General features: G+C 40.6%; 1 protein-coding gene across 1 annotated transcript in view; it reads left to right on the top strand.

Moving 5' to 3' along the window:
- tmem145 (transmembrane protein 145) overlaps positions 1 to 20,774 on the top strand; it is a 49,985-nt gene that overhangs the window by 3,925 nt on the left and 25,286 nt on the right. Inside the window, exons 2-5 of the mRNA XM_042490738.2 lie at positions 13,240 to 13,314; positions 14,809 to 14,886; positions 17,851 to 17,937; positions 18,637 to 18,738. Of these exons, the coding sequence (XP_042346672.1) occupies positions 13,240 to 13,314; positions 14,809 to 14,886; positions 17,851 to 17,937; positions 18,637 to 18,738 (342 nt within the window). The remainder of the gene's footprint in view (positions 1 to 13,239; positions 13,315 to 14,808; positions 14,887 to 17,850; positions 17,938 to 18,636; positions 18,739 to 20,774) is intronic.

The raw sequence follows: 20,774 nt of genomic DNA, 5'->3' as shown, positions 1-20,774 counted from the left end.
GTGCGCGTGTGTACACTTTAACACATCATCAGTCTTGCTCGTGCATTTTTGCCCCAAGGTCACCCATTATACCCCCCCCCCCCCACATCCCTCCTCTCCCTCAGATTTATAAACACGCACACAGAATACACCCCGGCACTCTCACACAAAAACACTCAGCTTCACTCCCATGATGCTGTGGTTGTGTCAATGTCTGCAGAGCTGAAGGCAGAGTTTGTGCAGAGCTGCAAATTGACAAATGCAATTTACCACACTGGGAGGGATGAAGTGTTGGTAGCTGTGGAGTTGCTGGAGAATTTTAGAGAAACACAAGTAAAGTTATCCGGAGGCATCGGTGCGGCAGACTGGTCAAAGGCTTTATTTGGCCTGGTCGATGTGTAGAATTAGCTTTAGTGGCTCATGGCGTGTGGAGGAACCGATAAAATGTCCCTTTGAGAAGCAGCAGTGGCTTTAAGGTCAGGGGAAGGTCGGCATATGAATCCAGCTGGGACTCTCTGGGAGAGAAATAAAAAACCTTGAACTCCTCCAGCAGTCTGTTTCCCCTGTGTCCACAGAGATGTTGAACTTCCACAAAAGCACAAAAGCAGAGCTCCTGTCAAATTTTGGGTTGGAGTGGGTTGTTGCTCGGTTGTATTTTGACAGCACACATTTGTTGTTACAGATTTCAAACCTTAGTTTGCAATAATGCAGAAGGATTTGGGGAAAACACGTCATTGCAATGTTTATATTAAGGGCCTTGATATGTGCAGCTATTCAGTTTTTCCTTGATAAACTTCAAGGCAAACAAATTTCCTTATATAGAGAAATGGGTTTCTGGTAGTATGCTGGTTGCTAATTGTGGGAGTCGTTAGTTTAGAATGATTCTCGTTCACTTACATACTCAATTTGGTGAGAACAAGATCAACCGGTGTGCATGTGTCAGGAATCAAATGCTAATTTTGCATGTGCACTTATTTTATGCACAAACTGAAAATATTTCTATGCATATATTAGTGAATGAGGCCCAATGTGATAGCAATTTTTACATGTGCTTATTTTCTATAGATAAAATTACAGGCCTTACTTGTGGTCAACATAAATAAGGGATATTTTTTACCAAGCCTCAGCAGTTTTTTGTTGTCTTTTTCACATCAGTCAGGTAGAGAAAAGTGAACGACCAAATGAACTTGGCTTGTGATCAGCAGAAAACATATGCCCACATCGTGGCCTACATTAAGTCCACGTGTAACAGGCACCAGCATGAAGACAGTTAATCAACCAGGCAACAGACTTTTTGCTGTTTGACAAAATTAAGAAAAAATATTCAGGGCTCAACCATAAGCTGTGGCTACTAAAATGCCACAGCGGGCTAGCTAATCCAGCAACTCATTTACTAGATTGGCCAAGAGGTACAGAAGAATTATAGACACTGAGCCCCATGCAAGACACTATATACGCACAAATTTTCTCTTATTTTTACTCGTATCCAGGATTTGTTCTTTTTGTTTGTATCCATTGATTTTTTTTCTTCTTTTTTTCATGTCTTTTTCTAAGGACCATGCATAAAAACATTCATCTCAAAAAGACGAGATGATTCATGCCAGCAACTTGTACCAAGATAAGAGAAAAACATCTTGCGTTCACAGGCCACCAATTGTTGTCCATCACAAGGAAAAATAAGTTTTATATTTGAAGCACATTTTAAAAATACACTTATATCATTTAATCAAGTTTAGATAATGTTTTAAAGGAATTAGAGGAGGTTGGTGAGTTTATTTCAGTTTAATTTTTTTTTACACAGTGCGGTTTCAGATAGCATTACGGCATCGCGGAATCAAAAAAGGCGTGACAGTTAACATCATCAGCCTCTAGTGCAACATAAAACATGCCTGTCAGCAGCTCTTTCTAAATAATCACAGTGGCATAACATGGTAAAAACAGTAATTTACCGTCCCTGTTTTGTGGTAGCTGATCTCCTCTGCTTCCTCCAGGATCTCATTATTTTTACAATTTGCTGACATTTTGCGGCTGCTGTTCTACTTTGAGTTAGTCACTAACTTCTAACAGCAACTATTTACTGTAAATCTCCTGCTGTAGGTCACACGCGTAACACGTCATCAAAACGTCACACTGATACTACCTCCCATGGTGGCTTAAAAGCAAGACAAATGTCCCCCTATTCTGCAGTTGTACCTTATATTCAGAATGGCAAGGTGGCATAAGGGCGCGATATTTAGAAAACTAAAAGGGGCTGCTTTTTCAAAAAACATGCAGCTGTTCACTGCATACTCTAGTGGGATTGCTCTTCTGCAGACTTCAGTCTCTGTTGTTATTTAATTACTGCTAATAATAAAAACTATTTGTATAGGGACAATTAAAATTTGACTTTGTGCAAGATTTCTGGCTCGCTTGTCTGACCGGGCAAGTGAAAAAAATAAATTTACCTTGAACCTTGAATGCTGATTAACCGCAACTAAATAAGTAAAAGGGCAGAAAATACTTGTCAGCTTGAACTGGGTTGCTCCAGCTTGACACTTTTAAGTCTATAATTTCTAGTAAAAAATGCAGATCTTGAAATATTAGAATGACACTCTTTCAAATTGCAACTTTGATATTAAAAATAATCAATCATTCTCCCCCAGTTTTCTGCGTTCTCCTGTGAATAGAGGTTGGGGGTTTAGAGAATGACTGCTGAATACTTATTCTGTAAAAAATGTGGCTATAGACAAGTTAAAATGTCTTTGGTCTTTGGTTTTTTGCAGTTAATGAAAAAATGTGGATTGGACCAGAAAGGTCTTTAAACTTTTGTCTTCCGAAAATTAATGAAAATGAACACATGCCCTTGAAAGTTCTTTTTCTAATTTAAAAATCTTGCAGCCATATTCATCAGCATGCCTCAGCTCACCGGGCCTTCCTCCATCCTAAAATCAACATCTCACATCCCGAGGAAAAACACTGTGAGTGATGTTGGAGTTGATATAGCAGCAGTTTTGAAATGAAGGATTTCACCAGGATTTCTGGACGTAATAGGATCATGAAGTAAAGCGGCGATGTGATGTCATATTTTAATTAATGTCATGTCTTATCTTCAGATAAGACAGAATTCTTAAACTTCTGCAGACTTTGAAAGTCACTGAAAAATCCTTCGAGTTGACACTGACGTAACTTTCGGGAGCCCTGTATGTGTTAAATTTCCGACTCAATCAGTTTTCCCCGCATCTCTTTTTAATGAGGACATTGTGATTAGATACTGGCAGCGTGTGAGTGTGCAGGTGTGAGGACAATAGTTTTCATGGGTCCATATGCTTGCTTTAATATGTTCGTGTGTTTGCATGTCTGCAGAGTCTGTGTGTGCTCGCGTGAAACACCCCGAAAGACAGAGAGGGACAGAGCTTGAGTGTGTTTGTGTGTGTCGGTGCGTGAGTGTGTTTATGCATCGCAGCGTTGTGTAACCCTGACTAATGAATCATTGAGAAGCCCAGCGGTCCAGGGGTGACTTGACTAGCTGATTGGTAATTAATTGTTAATGAGGCCTAGCAAGCAAACAGGGATCTAGAGAGAAAGAGAAAAAGACAGAAAGCTACAGAGATGAAAGGACAGAAACTGTGAGGGAGGAAACACAGAAGAAAGAAAGAAAGAGTCGGAGGGAATGAGACGAGGAGATGCTGAATTGACCGGATACTGCATCAAGGCATAGGCCTTGATTAATGGGGTGTACATACACACACACGCGCACACATGTGCATGCACGTACATACACACTTGGGAGGTGGCTGAGTGATTCTGCATCACAATGCAGTGGCCATGGGGAAATAAAAAGACTAAAAGGGGATTAAGGTAGACACCTCATCCACTGTTGCCGTTCTCCAGGGCTCAGTTTCTTTTCTGCTCTCTACTGACACACGCGCGCACGTGCACGCGCGCGCACACACACACACACACACACACACACACACACACACACACACACACACACTAAACTACACTTGGCTAACTAGCGGCCACTTGGTTAAGTTGTTGACGTTGGTGTAATAGCTCGATCCTGGTGGTAAATTGTGCTTACAGTTGTCTGAGCAGCATGCTGACTTGTGGATGCAAACTTGGCCTTGTCAGACTTAGTGGTCTGCCTCTTAAAGAGCAACTCCACCTATTTTACATATTAACATCTGTTTACAGGTCTCCGGGAGTGCTGATTCATGTGTGAAAAAAAGCTGCACAAAACTTCAGTCAGCATCAGTTCAGTCTGAAGACCAAAACTATGCAGAGTCCCAGAAAGGCTGAAAAAATCTGGGCGTGTGGAGTTAGAAAGAAGTGAGTTTACTGGACCTTTGCAGTCCACTCCTCATCTCTGCTTGAGGCTAATGCCTCAAAGCTACATTAGCTGCTATTAGCATAACATACAGAGCCTTATTATGCATGGTATTAACTTGCGTTTCAGAGATGGAAACACAAGCAGACAGCCAAGCACTGCACCATTCACACCTGTGTCTTACAAACGTCTCCAGCTGCATTTACACTACAAAAGATATATGGTCAAATGTGTCTCAGACCATAAAAGCAAGTGGTTTGAGTGATCGGACCACAATGCGTATTAGTGGTCGTTTACATTTTTATTTAGTGCTGTCCACTTGCGATTGGTCCACCCTAGATGCATGAAAATAACACCAAGAGGCTCGTGGATGTATAAAGAGAACTAGATGCAGTGTGAGAGGAGAGTCCGTTCATTCCTATGAAAGCTGCTCAATGGCACATGAAGCCATGGTGCATGATGCCAAAAATGTCCAAAAAAGACCCATAGAGCGAGCGCACAAGAGACATTCGCCGGCCAAATGGCTAACTTCCGGTTCAGCCCTCCACTGAATGATTGTGCAGCTCTAATGGACTTGCGAAATGTTGGCAGCCCAAATAGATCCAATCCTGATGATAAAACGAGTCATTTTGGGGGACGTGTGATGCAAAAAAAAAAAAAATCTATTTATTTAAAGCAACATTATGCAACTTCTAGCTATTGGTGGAGTTTCATTCCCAAGTCAACAACTTTCTGGGTTGGTGCACTTAACAATCAACTTAAAGTTGCATAATGTTGCTTTAAGAATGTCTCTTTCCCAATGTAAGTATATGGGGAAAAGTATTTTGGCTCAGTGGTGTCACATGATGGATGTCAAATTGGCCTCAAAGTTCGGCAAACTTCCTGGGGGCCTGACATGACAACCCAAATCTCTGGCCAAACGTTGTTGATGGTTGAGTTGCTTTGTTGGAAATGTGGGTAATTGTTTCAGCTCTATTGTATAGATCTGTTCAAGAGAAATTATTAACGCTGCACACATTGATATTTTAGACATCATTTTACTTCCAACTTTGTGGCAGTAGTTTGTGAAAGACGCTCTCCTGTTCCAACATGACGGTGCCCCCACTGACAAAGCCAGGTCCATAAAGACATGGTTGTCTGAGTTTGTTGGGGAAATGCTTGACTGGCCTGCATAGAGCCCATCAAACACCTTTGGGATAAACTGGAACTCAGACTGCGAGGCAGGACTTATCACTGGAGATCTGTGCCTGACCTCTGGTGCTTTCGTGGCTGAAAGAGAGAAAATCTCTGCAGGTTCCAAAATCCTTTTGGAAAGCCTTCTTTGAAGAGTGGAAGCTTTTGTAGCAGCATATTAATCTCTGTGGGTTTAGAAATGAAATTTTCCACAATCTGATATGGCTGTAATGTTTGGGAGTCCACTTACTTTTGGTCACATAGTTCAGGTTTTTCATGTTGGCTCTGATGTGTTGGTCCAGTTTAATCACAGTCCTGTATGACCAGTTTAAGATACTGTCTGATTGGTTGGTTGAATTTCTAGTTAGATGTCATTGGTTGTTTTACAGACATTTATTTGAATTTGTGATATTAATAAACTTGGGTCAATAAGAGACTCATAATTTCAACAGTTAATGAAATTGGTTTCATGTTCTGCCCTGCTGATTAACTTATTTTTTAAAAAAAAAAATCAGATCAGACGGGTCTATCAGAGACGTGCCGCTAAAAAAGTGTCATTGTTACATTCATGGTTTACTGACGTCCAGTTCACTTGCCTGTCCCGAGGGTAGACACACTGTCTCTTTACTTGCTCCTTGCTCACCACACACACACACACACACACACACACACACACACACACATACACACACACAGAAAACACACACCATACTGAAGGCTTCTGTAGAGATTCACTTTCCTGACTTTTTGTTTCGTCCTGTGTTGTGTCCACATGACGAAAATGGCATCTTTATGTATACCAGCTCTCTAACTAGAAACACAAGTGTGATTAGGGGAGACTGGGGACAGTTGGAACAATTTTTGGTTTTAATGCCATTACTCAAAACCTCTCAAATCATCTGGATACAATTTTTATGTAGGTAACTTCTACCTGTGTTCCATCTGTTAACAGTCATCAATTGTTTTTATTGACTTGAATAATAGATATCTAATATTACATCTGCCCCCATGTGCAGGTGTGATTGAAACAGAAAGTGGTTTATGGAAAACAGGACTGCCCCTTGATAGTCGGAGGCTTAAATCATCAGTCGACTGAGGGGTCACCGACTGATGAGTCGCAAGAGATTTGTATAACAGCTAGTCTCAATTAGAGGGTAACTCAAAGAAGAAGAACAGTGGCTGTTAATGTCTGCAAATTGAGAGAACAGTGAGGTCTGGGCTCCCTACCATCTGAGCAGGAGACCATATTATGCCATTGTTATATGTATGTATAAACATATGTTATATGTCACATGCAAGGTCGACGCTGTTGTGTTAAACCTCACGCTTATGCCACTTTTGGTTCTGAGATGCCGGCATGCTATCAAAGATAACCCAATGGAGGGGAATGATGCTACTGCCATATGGTTGTGTGTAAAAATGCAAGGGCCCTATAGTCCGATTTCTATGTAAAAAGGGCCACTGTGTCCTCTTTGGTGTGTCCAAGACTCAATAATTGGCTCATATAGCAAGAAGGAAGTCTAACTAATTATCTGACCCGAACACTATTCTTCAGTGTGAGCTGTGCTCGACCACTGCTGTGTTTGTTAGGAGGGAATTTGAAGGACGGGACTACGGGAGCGTGACGAAGTAAAAGTGTTTGTGTGTGTGTTTAAATGAACGGCTTGGCCTTTTGATGTTTCTATGGCAGCTGTAAACTAAGGCATGCTGCGGTTGCTATGACAATAATAATGGTGGGGTGAAGGGATTGACATTTGGTGTATGTGTTGATGAGTGTGGGTATGCATGTTGGTTTCCAGACCAGCCGTGCTGTAAAAGTGTGTGACAGATGCTCCTGGGTAATTCTGTGTGCGTCTAACAAGGGGGTCTTTCACAGTCCTCGTCTATGGAGAGTTAAATGATACCCCCCACCATCCCGACCGGGCCACCCCTCTCTCCTCTCTCCAGGGATTCGTCCCTGGGTCAGTGCTCCTCTCTGCTGCCCTGGTTGTCATGGTCTCAGCCTTGAGCGTCACCCGGGACAACACACATAGGTGGGGAGCGAGTCTCGGGCTTCAGTGACTTTTGGAGTTTGCCATGAATTATAACCCAGAGGCTCCAGGGGATGAAGCTGCCTGGCAGCAGCTGAAATATGGCTGCGGTTTTGTTTGCTGTGATATATGGAGGCAGCAGGGCTAGCCACGCTACACTGCTCTGGTTGCACTTTATTTCTCAGCACAGAAATTACTGTGCTTGTTTATGTAGGGAGAACGCAGGGCAGAGGTAATTACAGTATAATGGTGCACGGGGAGTTTTGCTGGTTGGGTGGAGATCAAGAGTTCATAACAACCAACCTTAAGGCCTGTTTTAATAAAGGAGAGGAGAACTGTGTGCGAGTCCCTGAAGAAGCTGTGCAACAGATTCTTGTGTGTAGTTGTACAAGTTGAAACTTTTGTGTGACTACAGTTGTTATGGATCTGCTTATTTAAAATTTGAAAAGTACGACTTATTTAAGGGAAAATAAACATTACCTGCAGCAGGATATGGAGATTCATAAATAATCTCCTGATATGAGAGCCTGTCTGGGAGTTTGTTATTTGTATAGTATTTATTGTGTGATTGTAATTTCCTAGTCTTGAAAGCCACGTTGCAAAACTGACTGTTCTCTGAAATCATTACTGAACGCCTGTTGTGTCATCATATCCAGATAACTTTTATAACTCCAGTTAGGATTAGGTGTTAAAAGAAAGCACGAGTGGGGCTGAATATTTAAACATATTACTTTTTCAACACAACTGCTAGAAAAAAAAGTAGTATTGTACATTTGTAATGCATACCCAGAAACTTTACACTTCTCAACAAGGCTGTGGTGAAAGTGAAGTTAGGTAAAGGTACAAAAATCACTCGGTTGGGGTTAGGAAAAGATCATATTTTTTGCTTAAAACATCTACATCTGAGTGTATAAAAGCAGCTGGAAAAGCAGGGATGGGTCAATGGAAAACACCTAGGTTATGGCTCCACAAATGCCGTTAGGAAGTGCCACAATTTGTCACCAAAAAAAAAAAAAAAACAGTGTTGTTGGTTTCTGACATCGGTCTGCAGCTTGGCAGTTGTCTCGCTTAGATGATACGTGATCCACCATCCCCTCCACTGCCTGATAGAAAGTCAAATCATATATTACGTCACTTAAGAAATGTCATAGCGAGATGTATAAACAAGCAAATGTAATGTATTTATGATATCGTGACTACTACACATAATTGTTTTATCTCGAGTATCTTGTTTTGAAAATTAAGGGAAGTCTTATGTGCCGCTGCTGCAGAGATGCCTGCTGCTGTAATTACTGTATTCCTGCATTTAAAAACTAATACTCCATACATTTATAGAGCTGTGCAAGCCACTGCATTGTCAGCAACATGGTTCTGCAAATATTTCACAATAAAAAGCCCAGTGTTACCAATGCAGGGATTCTGTCAGAGGGTTTTTATTTTGACACGAAAACGGGAGGTGTTGAGCTGAAAATGCATATATGGACATCGATCTTGTTGTAAGAGGTGATTTGATGTCAATATGATTATAAAAACACCATTTTTACAGTCTAATTATGTTGAAAACTCCGTGCATGCACATTGTCCATTAGCCATAATAGCTAGAAAAAAGAATAGTTTGCAAGATGACGAAACTGTTAATATCAATTTCAGATGATTTGCCAGGCTCATTGTAGATTTGTGGTATACTGCTTTTCTTTGGTGTTCCTTACACTTGACTTGTGGGGGTCATCTTTGCAAATTTTGAAACTTTTCCAAACGCCTGATGTTTTTTTGACATCTTGCTACTGCAGTGCTGGACTGCCGGTGATTGGCATTAGATTAGATTGAGACAGGCACACAAAATTAAACTAAGTTTAAATACTTGTCTGATAGTAACTAAAAGTAATTACTGCTGATGCATAATGAATTATGTTGGATGACTATTTCTTAATTCATTTCATTTGGGTCTGCTCACACAGGCGGTGCAGCCTGGGTGTTAGTCTATAATTCATTTTGTAAACCAAGCACATAGATTACATAATGGGGGGCATCTTATTGATTAAAAGCCATTTACCACAAATATGTAGTATTCCAGATTTTAATCCAGCCTTGGCCTCTCTCTACGGTTATTCGTCTAAATAAAACGCCTCTCATTTGTTGCACTAATTTTGTAAGACTAGCTGTTACTCTTTCTAAAAGATTTGATGTCTCATTCTGCTTCAAAACTCTTCATTTATTCTGGCTGCCTCAGTCGGACCTACTCAGACTGGGCAGTCCTCCAGATAAGAAGTGTGTGTAAACATCATATAAGTGATGTGGTGTTATTGCTGTGTTCAGCACTGCGATCCATATCTACAGTATGTGTCTGCTCACAGCTGTATGGGATATATATAAATATATAGACCACCACTGACTGATCCGCCATGCCGATGCTGCTGCAGTGCTTTATGTAAGCTCAGTGAAGTACACCATCAGCACTATTATCTGGTCTCATGCTGCCAAGCTTATGGCTGAATAATATTAGGAATGGATAGGTTTTTTCCCCTCCTCTCCACCTCTCTCTCCCTCATTAATGTGCTCAGCAGCCCCTTGATGCCCTCTCTGTTTACCCTCTCTCAAAGTTTACCCTCTTGGCGCTACCTCCCTCCTCGCCGCTTTGCTTCTTTTTCTCATATAACTAAACCTTTCTTTTTTTTCACTCCTCTTCCCCCTCTTCTTTAACTTTTCTTAAACTCTGCCCTTTTGTTTCAACTCCCTTCCCTGCTTTCCACTCTTTCTCTTCTTTATTGCCCCATAAATGCCCTTTCTAACTTTTATCTTCTTTCTTCTCTTCCCCACGGCTCCCCTTCCCTTTTCTACATCTTTTTTTCTTCTGTATGCCTCCTCACAACGTCTCTTTTTTCAGCCTCACTAGCTTTTGGGATCTCATTGTCATTCTGTCGGTCATTCACTTCGTCACTTTGGTCCAGACTGAAATACCTCAACATCTGTATGTATATAATAAAATTGGGGTATGCAAACACCTAGAAAGGCAGGATTTCAAAATACACTCCTCCTGCAGCTCTCCTCTCTTTGTCCTAAGCCCTTCCTATCAGATGACCACAGGAATATGGATGCTCTTCATATAGTAACCCAGTGTTTCCCAGCCATTGATTAATTTTAACCTATTCTATTGCACACTTTGGCCTCTCCCTGCTCCACTCTCTCTTTCTCTGTCAGACCACAAATGAGACAAGCTGGGGGCGCTGGTGGCCAGCGGCGGCGTTGGGTCTAAGTTAAGTAAGGGCAGCAACAGAAAATTTGTTGAGGGGAATGTGGCTATCCAGTCCTCTGGCATTCAAATTTGTACTGCCTGGATTTGTGTTGCTGCGGCCGCTGACTGGGGGTCTGTCTCTGGAGCTGCTACCCACTCTCCTCCCAGTAACGTGGTCTATAGTGCTTGGGAGTGAGGCAGAGGCACACCGTGGTTTGAGGTTCTCACTAATGTTAGCTACAGGGGTCGACAGATTATTGGCCTGGCCGATTATGGGAGTTATTATTGGATATTTGGCATTTTGCAGATTATCTTTATCTGTGTTTTATTTTAATGATCACTGATAAAATTAATTAATCAAACAATTGCAAAGAAAGTGTCAGCATGGGAAGAACTTTTACTCTTTAAAACCTCGGGGAGCTATTTTTATTTATTCATTTATTTTTAAAATTTTCACTTCATATAAAAAGTTTCTGGGAATTTGCTGTATATATTATGTTGAAAGTCTCAGTTTCGATTAAACATTCGCTAAAGGCATTTAAACAAAATTTTGTGTTGGAGGTTGTTATATTCCAAATTTTAAATACTGACAGAAAGATTTTCATTTTTATTGTAAATGCATATGGCTTCCACATATCAGTTATTGGTCTCATTAATTACTAATTATCTGCATTGGCCCTGAAAAACCAATATCGGTCGACCCCTAGTCAGCTACATAAACGTGAACTCAGCAGCCTTTAGCTACAGTTAGCAGAAAGTTAAACTATCGGCAACATTTTCCCTCCATCTGTGAAACACTTTATTGACACGTTTTGTTTTGTTTATCGTCAGACTCTTTTTGATAAGTCCATCTTCCTTTTTTGGGTTGGTTTGCAGCGTAGGCAGTTGTTTCTAATGCTGGATTAGCACCTGGCTCTGCAGGATTCTCCACCATTGAATCGGGCTTTCACAGAAGGGATGTGCACATGCATCTGCATTTGTAGAACAGCTAATAGGAATGCCCTCTCTCTGAAATGGGCTGTGATTAACCAAAGTCTCCCGTCATAGCTTAGATGACAGAAAAAAGAAAACAGTGCTAAAAAGAGATGCAGAAGTCTAGTGTTTTTTCAGTCCTCTTATATTAAAATTTGCTCAGAGTTTTTTATGGGATTTTGTCCAAAAATCCAAAATCTATCTGCCTCCCCCAGCTTTAATGTTAAATTTTGGCACAGATAATCATGACAAGCAGAGAGTGAACACCTTGCTCCCTTGACTTTTCCGTAAGTGCTACAAGCAGGTCAAATTTTTCACTTATCCTGTGCAATATCTCAGCATCTAAAAGATGGATGGCCACTAATGTTTACACAGACATTTATGGTTCTCCGACAATAAAAGCTTCAGAGTTGGGAAGTCCCCGGACTTTTCCTCTAGGGCCGGCATGAGGCTGACATTTGTGGTTTTGAGTAAAATGTCTCGACAACTGTTGGATGGATTGCCATGAAATCTGGTACAGATATTTTCCTCTCAGGATGACTTGAAATAACTTTTGGCATCTGTTGTCTTTTCATCTCACACCATCATCAGGGCCCAGACACAGACACAGACAGACTTTGACTATGGCTTTGATCAAACTAATAATAAGACGTCCTTTTAACAAAGATGTTTAGTTTTTGACTATTAAGTCGGACTAATTTGCCCTGAACTCCGGATAAATTAATACTTGTTTCAAACTAAATAATCATGGCTGTCCGAACAAACAGCATGTTCGGAGGTAGAGCGGGTTGTCTTTTAATCACAAGGTTGGCGATTCAATCCCCGGCTCCTCTTGTTTGCATGTCATAATGTCCTTGAGCAAGACACTGAACCCCAAATTACTCTGAATGGGCAGACCAGCACCTTTCATAACAGCTCTACCACCGTTGGTGTATGAATGTATCTGTGAATGAGAGTAAATTGTAAAGCACTTTGTCCAGTGAGTTAAAAAGGCGCATATAAATACACTTTATTCCCTTCACTTCATCTGTAAGTGTTTGCCTTTTCAGCAGTGGCAAAGACATTTTACTGTGAAGAACTCAGCAAAGAGTGTGACAATAACAAAAACTTTCAGACAGTAGCATGAAATCTCAGCGCATTGCAGACCTGTTGCAGAGCTGAGATGCTGTGGTTTCCCAATGCAGCAGAACTCGTACTTCTGCCAACCCTTCAGTCAGAACGCTCGAAACAGCTGACAATCTCCTCACAGCGGTGTATTTCCAGTAAGTTACTGCGTAAATTACTGCATAAGTTACTGCTTGAGTTACTGCTGTCTCTAAAAAGTTTTTCCTATCCCATGTTTTCCTCCTTTTTGTCTTTTTTGTGCCACAAGTCAACAGATGTCACTGATGGTTACCACGGAAACATGTGACTCAGTTCTGAGTTAGCCATGTGAGCACAGAGCTGCTAGTGTGGCTGTAGAGTCACATATTGTTTCTTACTTCCATGATAATTGTTATTTTGTTTCACTTTTAACCCCTCTCTCTTCTGTCTTTTGCACACAGGACTGGGTTTTCCTCACTCGCTTCTGCTTTCTCACCGACTTTGGACGTTTGGATTTTCGGTTTCGCTATCCAAAGGTAAGATGACTTTGAGCCTTTGCATATCAAGTCTTGGGTTTTTTTTGTGTATGTTTGTGTGTGTGTGTGTGCATTTTTATGCCTCTGCGTAGGCAATAGCTGGGGCTGGAGACATTATGTTTTCGGATTGCCTGTCCAGTTCTTGTAAACGAGATTTCTCATGAAACGCCCAGAGGGATTTTCATCAAATTTGGTATAAACATCCCCTGGGAGTAAAGGATGAAATGACTAGAATTTGGTTGTCAAAGGTGACCGTGACCTGGACCACTCCATTCCCATGAACACGATATCTCAAGAAAACCTTGCGGGAATTTCTTAAAAATTTGCACAAAGGTCCACTTGGACTTGAGGATGAATTAAATAGAATTTGAGGGTCAAAGGTCACTGTGACCTCACAAAACATGTTTATTGAAAGACACATTTGCTCACTTGCCTCTCTCCATTGGAGTTACCTCCTTGGCTGCTGCCACTTTCTGCCCACGACTTGAATTTGGCACCACAGCTACCTGAAGGGGCTGAGCTGTCCTCCCTCTCTGTCTCCACGCTGTTGTTCTCTCTCTCTGTCTGTGCGGTCTTTATCCTCTATTACATCCTCCTCCTCATCAGCGTCATCCACCTGAATGTTACTATCTGATGCACTGAAAGTATTTAAGTTATGAAATGATACTGTGCGCTACGTCCCTCTCTTGTAGCCCATGTCCCGCAGGTCACGGCACATTTTCTTCACTGCTTCTTGGTCAAACACCTCTCTCTAGTCTTTTACATGTGCGAGAAAACTGAACCTGTTCCAAAAACATTAAGCAGATGACATTTTTGAAATCGGTGTGTAAACGTGATTGACAAAAACTGAGGTAGTATTTTATTTGTTTTTGTTTTTTTAATTGAATGTGCATCAATTTCAGACAAACTACAGAGACTCTGTATGCAAAGGCCTTTATTGTAGCTGTGTGTCTTTGTTTGTATCTTGCATTTGTTCTACATCTTTTATTCGCAATCAGTTTTACCACATTGCCTCGGCTTGCCCACGCTTTCTTCTCTGGCAGCATAAGTGTTTCACTCTTCTTCTTCCTTCATCCTTTCTTTCTCTGCCTTTATCTGTTTCTCTCTCTTTCCTTCCTCTTACCTTATCTAAAATGATGCCATCGTTCTTTCTTTCCTCTCTCCGTCTTCCTCCGGCTATTCCTGCTTTACCCACCTCTTCCTCTTTTTCTGTCCCCTCCTCCTCCTATTTTCTCTCCCCCGCTCTATCTTTCTCTGCGCCTGTTTTGTTCTTCCGTTCTGTCTTCTCTTACCAATGCCTGGCTTTACTGTTGTAGCCTGCAGACTTTGGAAACAGTTTTTGTCGTATAAATCTCAAACCATCTTGCTGCCTCCTCGCTGATCTGTGCTCTCTCTCTCCCTCTGTCTCTCTCTGTCTCTCCCTCCCTCTCTCTCTGTCTCTCCCTCCCTCTCTCTCTGTCTCTCCCTCCCTCTCTCTGTCTCTCCTCTGTGCAGTCCCGCTGCTGTCAGAACATATTGCTCTACTTTGATGACAGTTCTCAGTGGCCAGCTGTGTACAAGAGGCATGAAAAGGTGAGACACTGACACTGTCTACAACATGTCTTTTGACAAGCCATTATTAAGGCGAAATACACCTCCATTTACTAATTTGCATGTAAGTGTTGTAATGAAAAAGCCCTGTGTCTCCAATTTAGCTAATTTTCACATTTCAACTTGAACTAAAGGCTCACGCGCTGCTCATGCTGCTTCGAATAAAACAAAGCTGCCTCTCTGAGTTCTTGAAGGGCTTTTCACTCACAGCCAATCATATATTATTGATGATACATGCAGTGATCAAGGATGTACAATCCATATTTGTGAACGCAAAGTGAGACACCAGAGACTTCTGCCTGAACTGAAGCTGCTTCACAGAAAATGATAGCTGGAAGACTTTTTGTGGATGGATTTCTATTTTTCCTTTTTGGAAACCTGTGTCACACGTGTCAAGCATTCGGGCAGTGAGAGATTTGGGGTTGTTTTGGTACAGTACACAAACACATTAGTTCTTAAATAAAGCATTCATTAAAAGCGCATACTATCTGCTTCAATTTGAGGATATTTATCTGCATTTTGCATGAACATTTTTTGGAATTACAACCCTGTTTTTCTACCACTGCACTGTTCAAAATTAGAGATGTTGATGTTTACCATTAAAACTGAAAATCAGCACTCCAGCCTCGTAGTTATTGTTTTATTTTAAGTCCAATCTACTCCAGTAAAGAGCCAAAACAATAGAAAATGTATCTCTTTCCACGTACTTAACAGACTGCACTGTCTGCATTCAGAGTAATTCCTCCTAAACTTATTCTCCCATCCACGGTCTACGCAGTGTACATTTAACACCTGGTTGATTCCATAATTTGGAGCCTTAGGTCTGAAATCTCTGGCTTTTAGAGAGAGTGAATTCATGTAATACTCTGCTCAGCTATAGGAGTAGCACGCATGAATCCTTCATCTGTGTTGTATTCCTGTGTATATGTCAGTCAGTTGGTACTCTAAAGATATAACATGATACAGTATATAACGTCGACATTAAATTGCTTTCACAACCAATGAATAATGTATAATGCAACCATTTACTGTAGGCAGACGTTGGTACCTGCCGCTTACCCACTTTAAAGCTTAACCAGCTTAGTGTTATTTTATACACACATAGCATCTGATGGTTTCTTGTGTTATTAAAGTAAGGTGAGCTTCTCAGTGAAAATTCTTTTTTACCATTATAAGGTGTTTTGTGGGTACTACATGCATGCTAAGGTGGTTGAACACTGTAAGAAATAAGAATAACCTCGCCCAAATACCTAGTAATTCTTACAGAACGTTGCATACATTTGTTTTATTTTGCAATTTGTTTACCTGAACAATTCTGCAAGCACTTTTACTTATTTTTTGTGATATAGGCAATTGTTAATTCCTTTGTTTAGATTGCATTAAAAGTAGTGCTATGATGTTCGATGCAACAGGATGTATGTATGAAGATTATTTTTTACTCTACTGGGGTCTCCTTATGGAACAACCTGCCCCTGTATACGAAACAATTTTTATAACAAAAATGAAGGAGCATTTGTGGGGAAGGTCTATGGTTTGTCTGTAAAAGTTTTTGAACCACTACAACATAATTTGTTTGTGTGCAGTGATTTGTAGGTTTCCATGTATTGCCTGTTGTTTACATATAGAACCGCTTTGGAAATATATGTTTTTATTTATGCTTTTAACTGATATTCTTTGGGATTTTTGTGATACTCCTTCGAGTTGCTGTGCTTTTAAATCAAAATCTAATCATATATTGAATCATGACCCCTGCATTGTGGTACATATCATATTGCCAGATTTTGGCTGATATACAGCCCTAATTTCCAAGACCAGGTAGTCATCTAGTGGTGTACTTCTTTTCTTGCTGACATCTTTTCACACACAGATGTAACATAATGTTGAGATATTTCTAGCACAGCTACAAACAGCACTGCATTTCTCAGCTCTCAGACATATTTGGTGTGAGTTTCCCAAAATCAAATAGTGTGGGCTTTTATTCTGCATTCACCAATATTCAGCAGTCTCACAGTCTCACAGAGAGAAATCCCTCCCAGGAGAGACAAAAAAACCCAACAACTTAATTTCACTTACAGCAGCTTCAATAGACCAAAAAGCAATGTAGTAACAATTTCAATTACATTTTGATTAAAAGCACCTTGTATATTCCTTACTGGAAAAACGGTCTCTTACTTAAAGCAATACTTCACTCAAAATGATTGTTTCTATATCAATTACTCACCCCGTGTTACATTAAATTTGTAAAGAAAACTTTGCTTTTTTTGTATGGCTACACAAAAAATCCAAAATAGGAGAAAATTCTTAAGAAATTGCTATAAAAGAGTGCCTTCACCAACAGTGAAACTATCCTCCTCCTAAAAACTCACCAAACTCCTGCAGCATAATCCATGTCTTGTTTGTCCAGTTGTGTGCTCAGAACTTAACTCAAACTCAAACACATTAAAAAGTTACTGTTTAAAACACTTTGTTAATGAGCAGCACATTACTTTTCTGTGCTCAAGACTCTTTATTCATAACATTTTAAATAGTAAGGTTTTAGCCAAAATGCATGTTTTTTGGAAGTACTGAGCATATGACTGTATCAATGGGATTATATTGCACAAGCTGTTACAGGGTTTGTAAAAAGTTGTTTTAATGCAGTTATGCTGTTGTTAAAGAGGGACCCTCTGTTTTTGGATTCACAAATTCGCTGCAACATGGGATGACTAATTGATAAAGGGTTCAAACGATCATTTGTGGTAGAAGTAATCCTTTAATATGCATACAGCTGTACGTAGGTATTTTACGGCACAATGCAACAAGTTTGGTCACTTTTTCTGTTGAAAAATATTTGTGAAATGTGTACAAACTGTAGTATAAATAGATGAGAAATTCTGATGAGATACAACAGAAATTTCAGTTAGGGCAGTCTTCCTTTTTTAATTTGACTGTGTTGTCTACTTTCAGAATTGCTACCAGAAGGAAGCGGTGCTGAGGCCCGAAAACAACCAGGTCATCAACCTCACAACACGCTACACCTGGTCAGGTTGTGTGGTAAGTGCTCACACACACACACAAATATATATACACACACTTTTACCAGGGGCACCCTGTCCGTGAGAAAGATGCAGGATATAACGCCAAAGTTGACCTCTGACCTCTCTGTGTTGTGAAACATCTGTGTGTTTCAGAGTATCAGATTATTCCGTTTTTATCACCAGACAGTCAAACTTATTTTCATCTTTCCTATTGCGTATTCTTTTGTAATGCAAAAAAAAAAGGAAACAGAGATATGTAAAATAGGTAAACAAATACCAGAGACGCAGTGAAAGCTAATGGCCTGTAATGTGTTTTTGTAACATTTTACTGATTTGCACATTCCCACTTGTGCATGATGCATCTCAGTCAACCAGAACAGGTCTTAAAGATCTTTCTTTCCTGTAACACCTTTTAAAAATAATATCCTCTTTTTTTATTTTTTCAATAAGCAACATAACATGTTTGTTTATCACATTAGGGAGTGTGATTGCCAGCGTGACTTTGTTGTTGTGGCGGCTAGTGGATCTTGTTGCCACATTTCAGGCTATATTGGGGTGTGAAATATGTTTGTATCTTGTTATATCAGACTCCCACTCTGCTGTGATAATTCAGAGTGTCTCTGAGGTAAAACGTGACGCCTTTTCGGATGAAAACATCCTCTGTGCACACCCCTAACCCCCCCCTTCATGCGTTTCCTCTATCTTTCTCTCTCAGGTGGAAGGAGACGGGAATGAGGAGGTTCTGAGCTGCGTGGGCGGCCGTAGTTTCCGCTCGGTGAGGGAGAGATGGTGGTACATCGCTCTCAGCAAGTGCGGGGTAAGCTCTGACCTCTGACTCCCCCCAGACCCCACAGCTCTACCTCTCCACAGGGGCAGGTGCACTACAAGGTGGTTGCCATGGCAACACACCACCTTTATCACACAGACGGACTCAGAGGGCTCTCATGCAAACATACCCGTGCTGCCACTGTGTTTGTTTTCTGCTGCTCTTCAGATAGAAAAATCACTGCTGTTATGGTCGTCTATCCATCAGAAATGAAGACAGATTACTCTCCATTTGTATTTGATGAAAATAATTTTATATATGTCTTAGAAATATATATACATTTTTTAAAATTTAAATCCCCAACAAGGAGCTATTTCAACAATTTAAATCATAGATTTAGGTTTTTGCAGTAAAGCAAAACAACTGGATGAGCAGATTTCAGGTGCAAGAAGCAGCAGCAGCATCAGATATTAAAATGAGAAAGCTCAGGTGAAAATATAACCAGCACACCCCGAGGAGGGCTCTGCGAAACTTTTTTGTGCCGTCTCTCGCCATAAATTTTAAATCAACTTGAGCATAATTTCTGTCCCAGTATGTGCTTTCCCATTTGAGCATTTTGCACAAGGCTACATTTTAAATTCTAGAAGTAAAGTAATGGAAGTTAAGCAGGCAGAAAAACTGCAAGGAAGTTTAACCCTGTGATTCACAGTTTGTCTCCAGTGTAGATAGGATGGCAGATACGTAAGTAGGTAGATAGACAGATACCATAGAAAGATGGATACCATAGATATCATGGATGGATAGATAGAGAGATAGATACGTGTAGATAGATAGCGTACATAGATATATATAGATACCATAAAAAGATGTCATAGATAGATGGATAGCATAGATGGATATCGTCGATACAAACCATAGATAGATATCGTAGATAGATATCATAGATACAGGGAGAGATACCATGGATTGATGGATGCAGAGAAAGATACCGTAGATGGAAAGATAGATACTCTTCATAGAAGGATAGATACCAAAGTGAACATGTACAAAAATATCAACCCTGAGTTGAAGTATTTTTCTTATTTTGCACAATGAATGAATGTGACATACACTGAAAAGCATTGTATTTTATGCCTCTGTCTGCTGGTGGATGATCACGTTACGAGTATGCATATGTGATGTTAATTCCACTACAGAAGAGACTTTATTAACACTAAAATTAGATCGAGAAAAAAAGCATATTTATCGGTATTGGCCAAATGAGTTGCTAAACACTTTAGCATATCGGACATCGGCAAAAACTCCAATATTGTGCATCCCTGAAAGATGCCATAGATGGAAAGATAGATACCACTGCTAAATGCCATATAAAGATGGATAATGTAGTTGCATGTTGCAGAGCATCAGACTCGATCCCGAATGTAACACAGCCGATAGTAATAATTGCAGGCCAAAATGCCTCACACACCCACTTGCCCTCCTCTCTCCATAATTCACAGCTGATTCAGTATCCGTGCATCTTACTTTGAATTGCCTCTGGACATCATAAAGAGCTTTATCTCTCTTTCATGCTACAGTTGTGCAGCAAAGCGCAGAGTCTGTTAATATGCGACTCTCTGCTTAAACTGTGCTAAACATCCCTTAACAAGGACTCCACTGTAGCCTATTGATTAGTTAGCTTCAGGGACTTTTAAGCATTGTGTTCTTTTATAATGGGACTCAATGTTGTGCTTATGGCGTGCCGGGAGAAAGAAAGAGCACAGTGTTGGCTGCGGTGTGTTGTTTGTTGTTGTGAGTCTGGACTGGGGCACTCGTTGAAGAAATCATGAGCTTGTATAATGATAGCTCTGCTCAGTGATGATACATCCTCCTACACAGAGGGCTTCAGTCAAGGACGAATCCTAGGAAATAGATCCGTGTTGTTTTTTGTGTGCAATGTTTTCGTGTTTTTGGAAGTGAGATTTCTGCTGAATGTGTATTACTGTCTGTGCGTGTGTGTGAGCCTGCCTGCCTGCCTATCAGTGACACTCTGGATTGCATCAGTGTCATGCTCCTGGTCATGTGTCTGTGTGTTTGTGTGTGAGAGA

Source organism: Plectropomus leopardus, chromosome 11 (genome assembly GCF_026936395.1).
Source record: "Plectropomus leopardus strain MGB_pleo_1.0 chromosome 11, ASM2693639v1, whole genome shotgun sequence".
Lineage (NCBI taxonomy): Eukaryota > Metazoa > Chordata > Actinopteri > Perciformes > Serranidae > Plectropomus > Plectropomus leopardus.
The sequence above is the reverse complement of the archived record's forward strand: the minus strand, read 5'-3'. Positions and strand labels throughout refer to the sequence as shown.